This window comes from Vipera berus, assembly GCF_964194415.1.
Source record: "Vipera berus genome assembly, chromosome: 4".
NCBI classification, from domain to species: domain Eukaryota; kingdom Metazoa; phylum Chordata; class Lepidosauria; order Squamata; family Viperidae; genus Vipera; species Vipera berus.
In genome coordinates this window covers 10703764-10719903 of record NC_138206.1, presented here as the reverse complement: position 1 = coordinate 10719903, position 16140 = coordinate 10703764, and the positions used below count along the sequence as shown (strand labels likewise).

At 40.6% G+C, this 16140-nt stretch overlaps 1 protein-coding gene across 1 annotated transcript in view; it reads left to right on the top strand.

Moving 5' to 3' along the window:
* Positions 1–16140, top strand: part of NOX4 (NADPH oxidase 4) — a gene marked incomplete at its 5' end in the record, with an annotated part of 140689 nt that overhangs the window by 62020 nt on the left and 62529 nt on the right. Inside the window, one exon of the mRNA XM_081326273.1 lies at positions 4649–4709. Within this exon, the coding sequence (XP_081182399.1) occupies positions 4649–4709 (61 nt within the window). The remainder of the gene's footprint in view (positions 1–4648; positions 4710–16140) is intronic.

Below are 16140 nucleotides of genomic sequence, written 5' to 3'. Positions count from 1 at the left end.
TGTCTTGCCCTCTGGTGCTTTGGAGAATAGCTTGACTCCCTCTTCTTTGTAGCAGCCCCTCAAATACTGGAATACTGCTATCATGTCACCCCTATTTCTTCTTTTCATTTTACTAGCCAAACCCAAAATTGGTTGCAGTATTCCAGGTGTGGTCTTACTAGGTTTTTTTATAAAGCAGTACTAATACTCTGTGTGATCTTGATTCTATGCCTCTGTTTATACAACCCAGGATTGTATTAGCTTTTTTGGCTGCTGCTGCTGCACACTGCTGCAACCAATTTTGGTCACCATACTACAAAAAAGATGTTGAGACTTTGGAAAGAGTTCAGAAAAGAGCAACTAAGATGATCCATGACCTGGAGACTAAAACATATGAAGAACAGCTGAGGATTTGGGTTTGGCTAGTCCAGGGGTAGGCAACCTTGGCTCTTTTATGACTCGTGGACTTCAACTCTGGGAGTTGAGGTCCACGAGTCATAAAAGAGCCAAGGTTGCCTACCCCTGGGCTAGTCTAAAGAAAAGAGGAAATAGGGGTGATGACATGATGGCAGTATTCCAGTATTTGAGGGGCTGCCACAAAGAAGAGGGCATCAAATTATTCTCCAAAGCACCAGAGGGCAGGGCAAGAAACAATGGTTGGAAATAAAATCAGGACCAAACATGTGCCCAAACACAAGTACTCAGGAAGCAAAAAGGGCACTTGCGTTGTCTGACAACTGCTAGAGTTGTCTGATTGATTAGCTAAGGAGGGGATGATCTGGTCAACACAATCCATTTTCCATGAGTCAGACTTAAGACTGTCTGATCTTTAGAATGTTATTTTTAATATTTTGGTTTAGCTATGAGGTAGTATGGCTGGATATGCCTTTGTTCCCAGTTCAGGGGAAAATAACCATACCCATGAATCAATTTTCTGAGAGTGAAAAAGCACTGGATTCTTTAGAAGCCGAAGAAAGCAGAAATCCTGTGGGATTTTCTGCTTCCTGAGAAGCAGAGAACGGACAACACAGAGAATGCCGCTTTAGTCTAGCTCAGGGGTAGGCAACCTCGGCTCTTTTATGACTCATGGACTTCAACTCCCAGAATTCCTGAGCCAGCCAAGCTGGCTCAGGAATTCTGGGAGTTGAGGTCCATGAGCGTCTAGCTGATTGCAGAAATGTATTTGCTTCTGATTTGTTGGTACATTGGTGTATATTTGTATAGAACAGATCTGGGCCTTCCAAACAACCAGCCAGCGGTGGGTATATTTGCCAATAAGACATGTCCCTAGAGGCAAAAGGCAATGAGACAAAAATAAACTGATCTGCTGACATTTGCTGTTTCCGTGGGCTAAAAGCGCTTGCTAACTTAACTCAAGAGGAAACCCTTTTTCCAAGGTCCTGGAAACTGCTTTGCCCATATCAGTCTAATCACCCATTTAATCCAATATCTTCCAGTCCTGCCACTGAGAGCAGATTCCCCAAGATTTTGGATAGAGGGATTTATTAATGGTTTGCTTCATTGATCAATTTCTGTCCATCATTTCTCTCTTTTTCCCCCACTGGTGTCATACAGTCTTATTCAACAGTCCCAGTTAGTAACTGGGCATTCTAAACTGCCTTTAAAAACTGCTCAACGTATAAACTATAGCAGCTCTCCAGTTAAGAAGCTACTAGAACAAGTCTATTGATGGGTAGGAGATGGTCCCATAAGCTTTACAGACCCCACCAGTATCTTCTTTGCAGCCTTCAGAGCCCCTGACAGTAATATGAGGTAGAAATGTACATATTTCTTTTTATTCTGGAAATACTGGAATACCGCTATCGTGTCACCCCTATTTTTTCTTTTCTTTAGACCAGCCAAACACAAATCCTGCAGCTGTTCTTCATATGGTTTAGTCTCCAGGCCTTTGATCATTTTTGTTGCTCTTCTCTGAACTCTTTCCAAAGCCTCAACGTCTTTTTTGTAGTGTGATGACCAAAATTGGTTGCAGTATACACTACCTGACCACCTTATCCTCTGCCGTCCCCTTCTCCTTTTTGCCTTCAATCTTTCCCAGCATCAGGATCTTTTCCAAGGAGTCCTCTCTTCTCATTTGGTGGCCAAAGTATTTGAGTTTCAGCTGCAGTATTTGTCAACAGCAAAATAGAAATGGAAAGAGTGGCATCTTTCCAGCAGGACGATCCATTCTCAAAGCCATGTACCGTAGGAGAACAGCAGGCAGAGCATGGGGTGGTGGGGTGGTGGGGGCGGAGTTAAACATATCATCAGCTTAGAGTCATTGCATTCCCACAAGTGCTCCAATTGTAACCCTCCTGAATTCCGTTGACCCTTCTCTGGCGCCAATTTAGTGTTGAACTTGAGTTGACCAGATACTTGCATATAGGCTGGAGTACATCTTCTATGCTGCAACCTCACCAATGGTCCTGATTCTTTGCAAGCCACTTTAAAAAAAAATAGAAACAAACAGGCAAATGCCCCTAAATGTATGGTGGGGGAATATTAACAGTTTGTTTTCTGGGGTTGTGTGAATACAGATTACTACATCAAAATCTGTAACATTTCCTTTTTTTTTTATTAAAAAGTTTTAACATACAATTTTTCCTTTAAAAATCCCCCCTCCCCCTCCCTTCTCCCTCCCCCCCTACCTCTCCCCCCTCCCCCCCTCCCCCCCGACTTCCCAGAGCTAAATACAAGGTATATATAAAAAAAAACAATCATAAACAACCATATACTAACATCCATAAACTCTAAAATCCATCAGTCTCTAGCTTATATAGGATAATATATATATATATATATATATAAAATATATATAGAAAAACAAAAATAGAAAAAGAAGAAAAGAAAGAAGACTTATTCAAATGCTACATGAAACTTCTTAACCCTATAAATCCATTTTCTCCATTCCATAATATAACATTCTTGCGAAAAATCTTAGGCCAAAATCTACACCATCTCTGCCAGGTCAAAAATCTTTGAAGTCACTCTCCTATAATCGGCAGTTCCTCTTTCTTCCATTACTGAGCTATCAAAAGTCTTGCTGCCGTAATTAAATTTCACATAATTAGTGTCCACAACCGTAACGTCCGTAATTATCCCCAACAAAAAAAAAAACAAAAACAAAAAATTTGCGAACAAAACTTTATCCTTTGCTTAAAAATCTTCTACATATTCCACCAAATTTTTATCCAAAAAGCCTTGATCTTTTTACAAGTCCATCATACATGAATATATGTAACATCTTCATCTCCACATCTCCAACATTTTGGCTGATAGTCCGGATACATACTTGCAAACTTTTTAGGATCTAAATGCCATCTATAAAGCATGTTATAAAAGTTCTCTCTTTACGTTCCTAACCCAAATCTTTTCCCACGTGTCCATTGCGATAACTTCCTAGATGTTCGTTGTGGAAGTTCCATAGACTTCTGCTGGTCTTGCTCTTTTATTATTTTCTTTTTGATCGTTTTAAAGCAGCACGCGTCACCCTCCGCTCTCCAGGATCATCCAAAGAAATTGTAGCTTGATCTCCTCCAGCACCATTCTCCTCTGTCTGTCCATCCTCAGTCTCTTGATGTTCTCCTTCTCCAGATCCCTTTGCAGCTTCCAGAAGTGATAATGAGATTGCTTTTAAAACGTTATTATAAAAATCTCGCGCCTGCATCACAGTAATCAGACGGTACCTTTTACCTTCATACATCACCATCAACCCAACTGGAATCTCCCATCTGAACCTTATATCTCGTTGCTTGAGCTCTTGCACGAGGAATATAAAATCCTTCCTTCTCCTTAAAATCTTTGGAGGAATTTCTTTTAAAACCAAAACTTCTTGATCAGCAATCACCACTTTAGAATCATAGGCAACTTGTATAACTTCATCTCTAATTTCCCTCTTAGTAAAATAAACCACCACATCTCTAGGCAGCTTTCTCTGTCTTGCAATCCATGAATTCACACGAAACACTTTATCCATGCCTCCCTTTATTTCAGATGCTGGCTGATTCAATACCACTTCCAGAGCCTCAGAAATCAGCTGCTTTAGATCTTCCTTAATATTCTCTTTTAAACCTCTAATTCTAACAGCAAACTGCATCTGGTAATATTGAGCAAGACTCAATTCTCTGTCCATTTTGTCTCTTAAATCTTCATTCTCCAGTACTTTTGCTTCTAATATGGCATTCTTTTGAGTCAAATCTTCCACTTTTTCCTCCAATTCTTCCACACATTCAGCCACTTTATACACTGAGGACAAAATGTCTGCCTTCATCACCCTGAACTTCTGTTCCATCCTTCAATCTGTAACATTTTCAATGGTATGCTATGATACATGTTCTTCGTTGAGCCTTGTAGTAATGAATAAAATAGAAAATTTCTGGATAGCTGATGATGTTCCTTGCTTGGTCTTAACTAACAGAAGGAAGCAGATTAAAAAAAAAGTTGTGTTCAATTTGATTTGTGAGCATAGTGGAGAGGAGAAAGAATGAAAACAGCGCTCGGCGGAAGTGCCCCATTCCTCGTACAGTAACTGCATTATAGTGAGCTACTACCTTTGATCGAGACTAGTAATTACTAGTAACCAGCCCAATGTGGAGCCCAACTTCCATTTTTTTTTAGTTACTATAGTATTGCTTTATTATTGATTATTTTAACTTGCTTCATTTTGCAGTGCCCAACAGCTACCAAGGCAACGTTTGGAGTGCACATTAAAGTCATAGGAGACTGGACAGGTATGTGAACAGCCCACTTTCACTTGTAATGAATATCTTGATACAAAGCCCCAATCATTTGTGTGCCATTGCACGGGTGCCAAAGGTGGCACGCAGAGCCCTCTCTGAGGGCACGCGTGCCGTCGCCCCAGTCCTAGGACTTCAGCTGGGTTTTATAAAACCTTTTTGCTTTAGGCCTTCGCCGCCATGTGCAAGAAAAAAAAATCAATCAATTTCAACTCGCAGGAGAAAAAAAAGATCTCGCAAAGTTGGAATTGATTGATTGAACTTTTTAGTCCCACCCAGTCTGCCATTACCACTGCAGCCACGCCCACCCAAAGGGCCATGCCCACCCAGCACCTGATGATACATAAGTGGGTTTTGGGTTGCAGTTTGGGCACTCGGTCTCTAAAAGGTTCGCCATCACTGGTGTAACCCTTGTTTTCCACCTGTGCACACACACCCAGCAATTTTATTGTGGTATGAATTAGGCTCATAGACACTCTGCTCTTCTAAAACTGGGTAACAGGTCTTGTTAGTCATAAATAAGGTGGCTCGATTTTGTTTCTGATTGGATGTGTGTGTGTGTGCGTGTGTGTGTGTGTGCGTGTGTGTAAGAGAGAGTGAGATGCAAGCAACCTGAGGCACTTGTGAATAGCTAAAGTTAGTAACTTCATTGTCTGCCTCCTATATTACAAGAATCTCACCAGACTTCCTGCCTCCCCCCGGGAACAATCAGATAAGGCTTTTTGGATTTTGAGGGAGGTCAAGCTTATGTTGCTTGTTACTGTGCAATGACTCCAAGCTAGGTCCTCACTTGACCCCTCCTTCCAGCCTTGCTGGCAGATTCCTAACCCAGAGAGCTTTTGTGTAATGCCTTTGTTTCCTTTGCATCATATCTGAGAATTGTCACAGAAAATGTCTCTTGCTAGGTAAGGAGATTTTCGTACCAGCTGTTTGATTGCCTTCCCAATTACTTAGCATTTATTTCATATTGTGATTACCACATTACCTTTCATTTCACCATATGCTTCTCCTCCTGGGTGGTGGGAAACATCCTTTCACCTCACATAGTCCTCTGGAACGTTATGGTCCTCTTTAATTTTTTTGCATCAAGTAGGATGGATAGAAAGGCAATTGATTGAATGAAAATGGCTCAACATTGGGATCAACAGTTCAGGGGGAAAAACCCTAACAGTGATAAAAAATATAGAGCAGATAGAGCTAATTTATTTGCAGAAGGGGAAAGTCAGTTAATGGAGGGTGTTTCTCCCCTTTTTAGTACTGTAATTATTTACTGTGTGTAATGCTTATCTCTGACTAATATCTTCATTTGCATTGTAATGCAAATATGAAAATGATGCCATTTGCATATATATACATGTTTTGCGTATTACAATATAACAAAAAATATGTTTATTAAGAGATTTTATAAGTATAATACATTCAAAACAAAACAAAAAGTAAAGTAAGTGTGAAAAAGAAAAAAGAAGAGACAAAGGAGAAATAAGTTAGCAAAATGAGCCTTGGTGGAGCAGTGGGCTAAGTAACACCAGCTGCCTGCAATTAGTGCAGGTTCGCATCCCACCAGGCTCAAGGTTGACTCAGCCTTCCATCCTTCCGAGGTAGGTAAAATGAGGACCCAGATTGTTGGGGGCAATAAGCTGACTTTGTAATAATGCCACTTGGGGGGTAAAAGCCCTAATAAGCAGGCATATACATAGAATGAAGGCTATTGCTAAGCACATTGATTTGTGCTTAGAGTGAAAGCCGCCCTGAGTCTTCGGAGAAGGGTGGGGTATAAATGGGATTAAAATAAAAAAGAAAAAGAAAAAGAAAAAGAAAGAAAATAGAAAACATGAAAAAGAAATATAAAGAAGTGGCTTCTGATGTTCCTCTAAGCCAGGGGTGTCAAACTGCCGGCCCGTGGGCCAGACGCATCACAACAAAACCGTGTCCACCCCATTGCTGGCAATAAGGAAAAAGCTCCAATACGTCGCGCGATGTCACGTGACATCGCACGTTTGACATGTCTGCTCTAAGCAGTTAAACATACAATTCTAATCCAACCTCTCTCTAACCTTACATCATAATTCTCTTCTTTCTGTGACTTATTCTTTCTAATCATCCAAACTGTAAGTCACAAAATCAGTTTCTTTTTATGCAAAAAATCCAAAGGACTTTCCAGTCATTGATAAATGTGAGTGATGACTTTTCCTTAGTCAAAGAAGTCGGTTTGTCTTCTCAGCAAGTTCTGTCAATTTCACCAACCGTTCCTCCATGATGGATAATGCCAAATCTTCCCATCTTTGTGCATATAGTAATCTCACCACGTACACCAGGGGTGTCAAACTCAATTTCATTGAGGGCCGCATCAGCATTGCGGTTGCCCTCAGGGGCCGGGTGGGTGTGGCCAGGGTGGGCGTGGCCTACTGGGTGGGCGTGGCTAAAGTGCGTATGGCCTACTGGGTGGGCGTGGCCAGCTCTACATCGTTCGCATCAAGGGTGCCTATGGGGGCCTGAGCAGTAGTGGGATAGATCTGAGGGTCTCTGGGCAGAAGGAGGGTCTCTGGGCCAGGGCCAAGGCAGTGGGGGCCGGTCCCTCACTGTTTCCAAGATGGCTTCGTGGGCCTCATGAAACCACTTCACGGGCCGGATCCGGCCCCCGGGCCTTGTGTTTGACATGTCTGACGTACACTGAAATGATATTCCATGATTTCTAATTGTTTACCCAACAATCCTTAAAGGAAAAGTTCTGGCTTCAATTCCATTATAAACTTTAATATTGTTCGTATCAAAATGTGTATTTGATTCCAAGGTTTGGGGTTTTGTTTGGTTTTGTTTTAGCTTTTTTACAGGAGAAAATGTCTCTTCATGTTGTTCATGCTTTCAAGATGTTCAGCCTTTATACATTCTGGATAATTTCTCTGGTGTCATGTACTAATGATACCTTATTTTATAAAAAATCTCTTTAAGATCACAATGTAATTTTCAACCCTTTTGACCACACATTTTTCCAGATCCATCTGTATCGATAACCAACGTTCTTAGCCTATTTTTTCTTTTTCCATTTCAAATTTCAACAAAAGTTTATAAATTTTAGCAACTGCATTTTCATCATTGTGCACAATTGCACCTGAATTTCCATTTTACTTTCTTTCATATCATTTACTTGGACTTCAGTAACACATTTGATAAAGTAGACCACAACCTACTACTTGATAAGATAGAAAAATGTGGGTTAGACAGCATCACCACCAGATGGATTTGTAGCTGGCTGACCGGCCGTACTCTGGATGTGATCCTCAATGGAACTTCATCATCTTCATCAATGATTTGGATGAAAGGATAGATGGGGAACTCATCAAATTTGCAGATGGTGACCAAGCTGGCAGGAATAGCCAACACTCCAGAAAACAGGCTTGAGATACAGGAGGATCTTGACAGACTTGAACATTGGGTGCTATCTAACAAAATGAAATTCAGTGATGAAAAAAGTAAGGTTCTACATTTAGGCAAGAAAAACCAAATGCATAGGTATAGTATAGGTGGTACGTTGCTCTATAGTAATAAGTATGAGAGGGATCTTGGAGTCCTAGTGGACAATCACTTAAATATGAGCCAGCAGTGTGCTGCAGCTGCCAAAAAAGCCAACACAGTGCTAGGCTGCATTAACAGAGTAATATAGAATCAAGATCACGTGAAGTGTTAATACCACTTTACAATGCCTTGGTAAGGCCACACTTGGAATACTGCATCCAGTTTTGGTCACCACAATGTAAAAAAGATGTTGAGTACAGAGAAGAGCAACAAAGATGATTAGGAACTGGAGGCTAAAACATAAGGAACGGTTGCTGGAATTGGGTATGTCTAGTTGAATGAAGAGAAGGATGAGGGGTGACATGATAGCAGTGTTCCAATATTTCAGGGGTTGCCATAAAGAAGAGGGAGCCAAGCTATTCTACAAAGCACCTGAAGGCAGGACGGGAAGCAACGGATGGAAACTAATCAAAGAGAGAAGCAACCTAGGAGAAATTTCTAACGCAGACATGTCAAACACAAGGCCCGGGGGCCAGATCCGGCCCGCGAAGTGGTTTCATGCGGCCCGCGAAGCCATCCTGGAAACAGTGAGGGAACAGCCCCCTCTACCTTGGCCCTGGCCCAGAGACCCTCCTTCTGCCAGAGACCCTCAGATCTGTCCCACTCCTGCCCAGGCCTCCATAGGCACCCTTGATGCGAACGATGTAGAGCTGGCCACGCCCACCCAGTACGCCATACGCACTCTAGCCACGCCCACCCAGTAGGCCAGGCCCACCCAGGCCATACCCACCCGGCCCCCTGAGGGCAACTGCAATGCTGATGCGGCCCTCAATGAAATTGAGTTTGATACCCCAATCGTTAGAACAATTAATCAGTGGAACAACCTGTCTCCAGAAGTTGTGAATGCTCCAACACTGGAAGTTTTTAAGAAGAGACTGGACAACCATTTGTCTGAAATGGCTTGAGCAGGGGGTTGGACTAGATGACCTCCAAGATACCTTTCAACATCATCATCGTTGTTGTTGTTGTTGTTGTTGTTGTTGTTGTTGTTATTATTATTATTATTATTATTATTATTATTATTATTATTATTATTATTATTATTATTATTATTTTCTGTAAGTAGGAAATTGTTTGACAACTATATCCTTCTGTCCTTAGTTGCTCTCTTGATTTAATTTTATATTCCTTTGGTGATTCTTCAATAATTCGTGGTACATTAACCTTTTGTCTTTGCCTGTTGTTTCTTTTCTATAACATGCTTCTTGTGCTGACATTCATAGCCCAGTTTGTGCACTTCTAACTCTAAAAATACTTTGTTTCTCAGCAACATCCCTTCTTTCATCCAAACCAAATAACAACCTGCAAAATACAATTTGAAGTCCACTAAACCTATTCCCCATCCTCTTTCCTTTGCCTCTTGTAACATTGTGTATTTCATTTATGGAACATGGGGGCTGGCCCCCATTCTGACACTCTTTCGTAAGGCCCTGAAGACGTGGTTCTGCCAGCGGGCCTGGGGGACCCAGAGCAGGATGGAGCCCATTAAATAACTAGTATGAATGTGCATTTTCACCAGGGTGGGGAGTGTGGGGATTATTGTTTTATTATATTTTCATTATTATTATTATTTATTTTATATTGTGTTTTTATTTCCTGCAAGCCGCCTTGCGTCGCCATGTGGGAGTAGAAGGCAATATAAATTTTCCAAATAAATAATAAATACAAATACCAGTTGCAACTGAAGATTTCCAGTAATTAACAGTGGACACAATATATAACTTCGGATCATTTCCCTCAATAGATCGATGAACTAGTGTAATGTTTTGACTTAATTGTTTAATTGGGTTCTTCCTATCACGTTTTAGGACTTGCATGAAGAACTGATTCTGTTTAGGTCATATTTTTTGAGAAATATTGAACATTCCAAAAGGTTCAAAAAATTTTAAGCACCAATGTATGAAACCTCCCTCTATTTTGTAAACAAGTGGTACCCCCAATATTTCCACATTTATCCATATCCTAGTAAGAATCGGGCTGCATTATTGCAAGGTGTTATTTGTGGGGCTGCCTTTGAAGACTGTTTGGTCATAGCTAGACAGTGGATCTAATTTATTATGGAAATTCTTTAAGAATGACCAAGGAAGCCTCCTACAATTCTTAGATGATGATGATGATGATGATGATGATGATGATGATGATGATGATGATGATGATGATAATAATGTTGGAAGGGACCTTGTAGGTCAACTAATCCAACCCACCACTCAGGCAGGAAACCCTATACCATTTCAGACAAATGGCTGTCCAGTCTCCTCTTAAATACTTCCAGTGTTGGAGCATTCACCACCTCTGGAGGCAGGTTGTTCCACTGGTTAATTGTTCTAACTGTCAGGAAGTTTCTCCTTAGTTCTAGGTTGCTTCTCTCCTTGACTAGTTTCCACCCATTGCTTCTTGTCCTGCCTTCAGGTCCTTTGGAGAATAGCTTGACTCCCTCCTCTTTGTGGCAGCCCCTGAGATTACATAGTTGTCGGTAGAGAAATACAATAGTTTTTCAGAGGGGGTGAAGCAGCAGTAACTTAAAACTGTCATCTTTGGTTGACAGTGAAACAAGGGAATTATAGTCAAATCGTAGACATAGAGTTCAACTTCCTGTGCAGTACTGGAATAAAAATTAGAGCATCCACGACAGATGGCTGTCTAGCCTCTGAGAGCTGAAAGGGACCATTTAGGCTATCTTATCCCAATCCCTATTTGGCACAAAAATACAAATTACAGAGCACTGACAGATGGCTGTCTCTTCTCTGCTTGAGCATAATCAGTGAATGAGAACCCACCACATCTCTTAATAATTGCATCTTCTATTGACTGAAATGCTCCTGCTTCTTTTTTTCTTACCGTTCAATCGTAATCTGCATCCCCTTCACTTGATTCCGCGCACTGTGGAATGATGGAGAGGAGATCTTGACCAAAAATGTGTGGCTTGCTTTATCAGTTGATTCTGAAACCCAACTCACCATGCAAATTCTTATCTTTAAATTGCTAAATGGCTTGGAACCTTTTAAAGTCAAGGGAACTTCTTTATCCCCTATAGTTAGATGGCGGATAGGGCCTTTTCTGTGGTGGCTTCAAAGTTAAAGGAATGTCTTGCTAGTTAGGATTTCCAGGTCCTATCCTTACTGGTTTTTAGGGAAACAATGAAGATTCATTCATTCATTCATTCATTCATTCATTCATTCATTCATTCATTCAGTTTCCCCTGAATGAGTTATAGTTCTGTCTAGGATACCCTGCAGATCTGGGAGTTTATAAACTTAATTTCCTGTGAATATTTAAAATTCCTGTTCTCTACTCCATCAGCTTGTATACTTTCTTTTTTCCTCTGGGTTTGATTGGACAAAACGTCTTCCTGTTTTAGAAATATTGCTAATAATCTGGCCATCCTGAATTTTTTTTAAAAATCCCATTTATATCCCGCCCTTCTCCGAAGACTCAGGGCGGCTTACAATCTAAGAAGCACAAATCAATGTGCTTAGCAATAGCCTTCATTCTATGTATATGCCTGCTTATTAGGGCTTTCGCCCCCCCCAAGCGGCATTATTACAAAGTCAGCTTATTGCCCCCAACAATCTGGGTCCTCATTTTACCTACCTCGGAAGGATGGAAGGCTGAGTCAACCTTGAGCCTGGTGGGACTCGAACCTGCACTAATTGCAGGCAGCTGGTGTTACTTAAGGAGGCATTAGCCCACTGCTCCACCAAGAGAAACTCAGATTTTTGTTTTTGTTTTTATGACCTTGAGTCATAATAAACAATTAAAAATGCATGTAAAAGCAAACCAAGACATCCCTACCAAGTAGGAGACTTCATCGGAATGTCTTTAATTTTTTTAAAAAAATATATAGCAAGTTTCTCAGTTTGAGACTTCTCTAAGCTGAACTCCCGGAGAAGATACTCCTGCGTTTTCCCCAATTATTTCTGTCAGTCAGAACTGTATGGTAATAAACATGTAAGCTAGATCCTGGGAAATGCACAGTCCTTTTCCACAGCCTTCTCTGGCAGACTCTCCTGAGTCTTAAGTTAGCAGGAGGTTTACTGGGAATCCAGCTGCAGAAGAACTGACTCACTATTGTTGTTGATTTCAGAACAGCTAGCGAAAAAATCTATTTCCTTCTTCCCTTGTTTCAGAATTCTTTCCCTGAGTTATCCGACTCTTTTTTTTATTAAAAAAGTTTTACAATACATTTTATCTTTAACACAAAAAAACCCCTCCCAACCCCCTCCCCTCCCACCCTCTTCCCCCTCCCCAACCCTCCCCAACCCCTCCCTCCCTTTCCCCTCCCCCCCCACTTCCCAGAGCTGAATACAGGGTATAAAAATACAAACAATCATAATCTAATTTACGCAAACAATCCTAAACTATTTAAACTATCGCACTTTAACTCATATAGATAAACTCCAAACATATATATATATATATCATATTAATAATTATTCAAATACAAAATAATACTTTTTAATCTAATACCCAATAAAAACAATCACAGATAAAACAATTTATATCAATTTTCTAAAACTATTCTTCTTTCCAACTAGGCTTTAAATTCATACTAAAACCAAGTTTATACAACCTTTCCTTCTCCTAATATATTATACAACTTAAAATACCATACCTTACTTTCCAAACTTAATTTTTTTTATATAATCACATCATTCTTATATTTTCTATTACCTGTTTCATTATTACCCATAAAAATATTACAAGTTAACTTCAATCACAGATAAAACAATTTATATCAATTTTTTTTAAAAACTATTCTTCTTTCCAACTAGGCTTTAAATTCATACTAAAACCAAGTTTATACAACCTTTCCTTCTAATATATTATACTACTTAAAATACCATACATTACTTTCCAAACTTAAATTTTTTTATATAATCACATCATTCTTATATTTTCTATTACCTGTTCCATTATTACCCATAAAAATATTACAAGTTAACTTTCATCTATAATTTTTCTCAAAGTTGCACCAAAGCATATCACAAAGTATATACCAACCACACAATATCCACCTTCTTATCACACCATAACTATACGTACCAACCAAATAACAAATCATAACCTACAGAATATCAGTAAGCACTACTACAAATCTTCCCAATTAAATTTTCATAATCATCTTAAAACTAAAGCAACATAAAATATTACATAGTTATTTTATAAGGGTGAAAAGTATATCCCCAAATATTTAGTCCTTCTAACAATCTCAGTTCCCATAATCCTTATTACATTATCTCCTGTAGTTATGCAACTAAATCTTCAGGCTTGATTCATTCGTCCAGAAGCAGCACGCCTCTTCCAATTTCTGGCCTTCTCCAGTGGTACTGAAATTTGATCCACTCCTGTAGCTTTCACATCTGTCTGTATTAGCCCTTCATCATCTTGTAGATTCTCTCTGTAACGTTGAGACTCTCTCTCACCTTTTTTCTTTGTAGATTCCAAAAATGGTATGGGGGCTGCTTTTAAAACATTACTGTAGAAATCACGTGCCTGAATCACCGTAGTCAAACAATGCCTCGTACCTTCATAGATCACCACCATACCCACTGGTATCTGCCATCTAAACTTGATATCACGTCGTCTCAATCCTTGTGTCAAATTCCTTCCTTTTTCTTAAAATTCTTGAGGGGATCTCTTTTAAAATCAGAACTTTTTGCTCAGCAATTACAAAATCAATATTGTAGGAGGCCTGGATAACTTCATTTCTAATCATTCTCTTTGTAAAATAAACCACCACATCTCTGGGTAATTTCCTTTGTCTTGCAATCCAAGAATTAACACGAAAATTTTTATCTATATCTTCCATTATTTCATCTGCTGGTCGTCTCAGCACCCCCTCCAAAGCCTCAGAAACCATTTTCTTCAAATTTTCCTTAGGATTTTCTTTTAGGCCTCTAATCCTTAAAGCAAACTCCATCTGATAATACTGTGTCGAGATCAAATCATAATCAATTTTCTCTACCACATTTTCAGTTTCTGTCATTTTTGCTTCCAGTCTAATATCATTTTGAGTAAGATCTTCCACTCTTTCATCCAAATTCTCAATGCATTTAACCATGCCTTGCATTGCAGATATAATGTTTGCTCTCAGTTCTGTTAATTTCTCTGTAATCTTTTCATCCATAACCTTAGCTAGTTTTTCTGTTAACTTCTCCTCCAACTTTTTATCCATTATCTCAGCAAATTGTTGCATTTGCTTTTCCATAGTCTCTTGCAGCAAATTCTGCAAATCTTTTACTGTAAAAGCTGATGCAGATACGGGTACAGGGGACAATAAAGTTTTCAACGAAGACTGCTGCACCAGAGCAGGAACTTTAGAAGATATAGCCGCCATTTTCACCCACTATTGTTAGCTACGCACTTCCACTTACGAGCTCAGCAAAGTCCATTGAGTTAAAGATCAAAACACCATCTTCACCAAAATCTTCTGCATCGCTCTGCCTGCATCCTCATACTCAAAAGTTCTTCCTTGCTAGCAGGGATGGTTGCGAACGCCCTGTTCTGCTCCAAAAAACCCGGAGCAGAGGCGCCTCGCAGTCCGGAGCATGCCCAGGCTTCGGGGGGGGGCTCAATCCTTCAGCCGCCAAAACTTTAAGTTCTGGCAGCCCCTGAGAGCTCTACCCCTACCTGGGCGCTCACCCCCTCCTCTTCTCTTGAGGAGGGGGCTTCCGAGCCGCCGAAACAGCTGATCGGCGCTGTTTTCGGCGGCTCTACAGAGCCGCGAGGCTGACAGCCGAAGAATGGCTGCCTCCGGCGATGCCTTGCCATCCGGAAGTCCACGTTATCTGACTCTTAATGCATTGCATTGCTCCCATCATTCTCTCATTTTAAAAAAAAAATCTACAAAACAAAACAGAAGGAGAGCAAATAGTGGTTATGACAAAGAGATCTCTCCTTCCCCACTTTTGGTTCTTTTTTCCCCAAAATTCTAAGTTGTTTTATTTTAACGATTTATTTTTAAATTGCGAAGTCGTGTCCAACCCATCGCGACCCCATGGACAATGTTCCTCCAGACCTTCTTGTCCTCTACCATCTTCTGGAGTCCATTTAAGCTCACCCCTACTGCTTCAGTGATTCCATCCAACCACCTCATTTTCTGTCGTCCCTTTCTTCTCTTGCCCTCAATCTTTCCCAGCATTAAGCTCTTCTCCAGTGAGTCCTTCCTTCTCATTAGGTGGCCAAAGTATTTGAGTTTCAACTTCAGGATCTGGCCTTCTAAAGAGCAGTCAGGGTTGATCTCCTCTAGGACTGACCGGTTTGATCGCCTTGCAGTCCAAGGGCCTTGCAGGAGTCTTCTCCAGCACCATAGTTCAAAGGCCTCAATTCTTTGGCGCTCAGCCTTTCTTATGGTCCAACTTTCACAGCCATTTAACGATTTATAGAGCCACCCATTTTACAGTAATGACTCTGGCGAGCACACAAAGATTAAAACCATTAGAATAGTATGAACCCGTGACCTACTGGTTAAACAGCAAGCCCTAAAACCAAACCACTTCACCAAAAGACCCCACAAACTGCCTGGCTCAAAAGCCTAGTTCAGGAACCAGATCTTCACACCCTTGCAGTAGAGTTGGGGCTCTGGAGAGCTGCTCCTGGGGGGGGGGAAGCTGTTCCACAGGACAGAGGCAGACCCAAAGTAGGCACAACTGTGAGGTTCAACAGGATGGTCATGTTTACGGCAATAGACCTGGAAGAATATGTCGACTTGCAAGGAGACGGCCCTGTATCATGTCGGTCTTTATAGATGGTAACCAGTACCTTGAATTGGATTTGGCAGTTTCCTGGGAACCAATACACCTTGAAGAGCAGAGTTACAGTATAGGATCATATTGAGAGACCCCCAAAACTG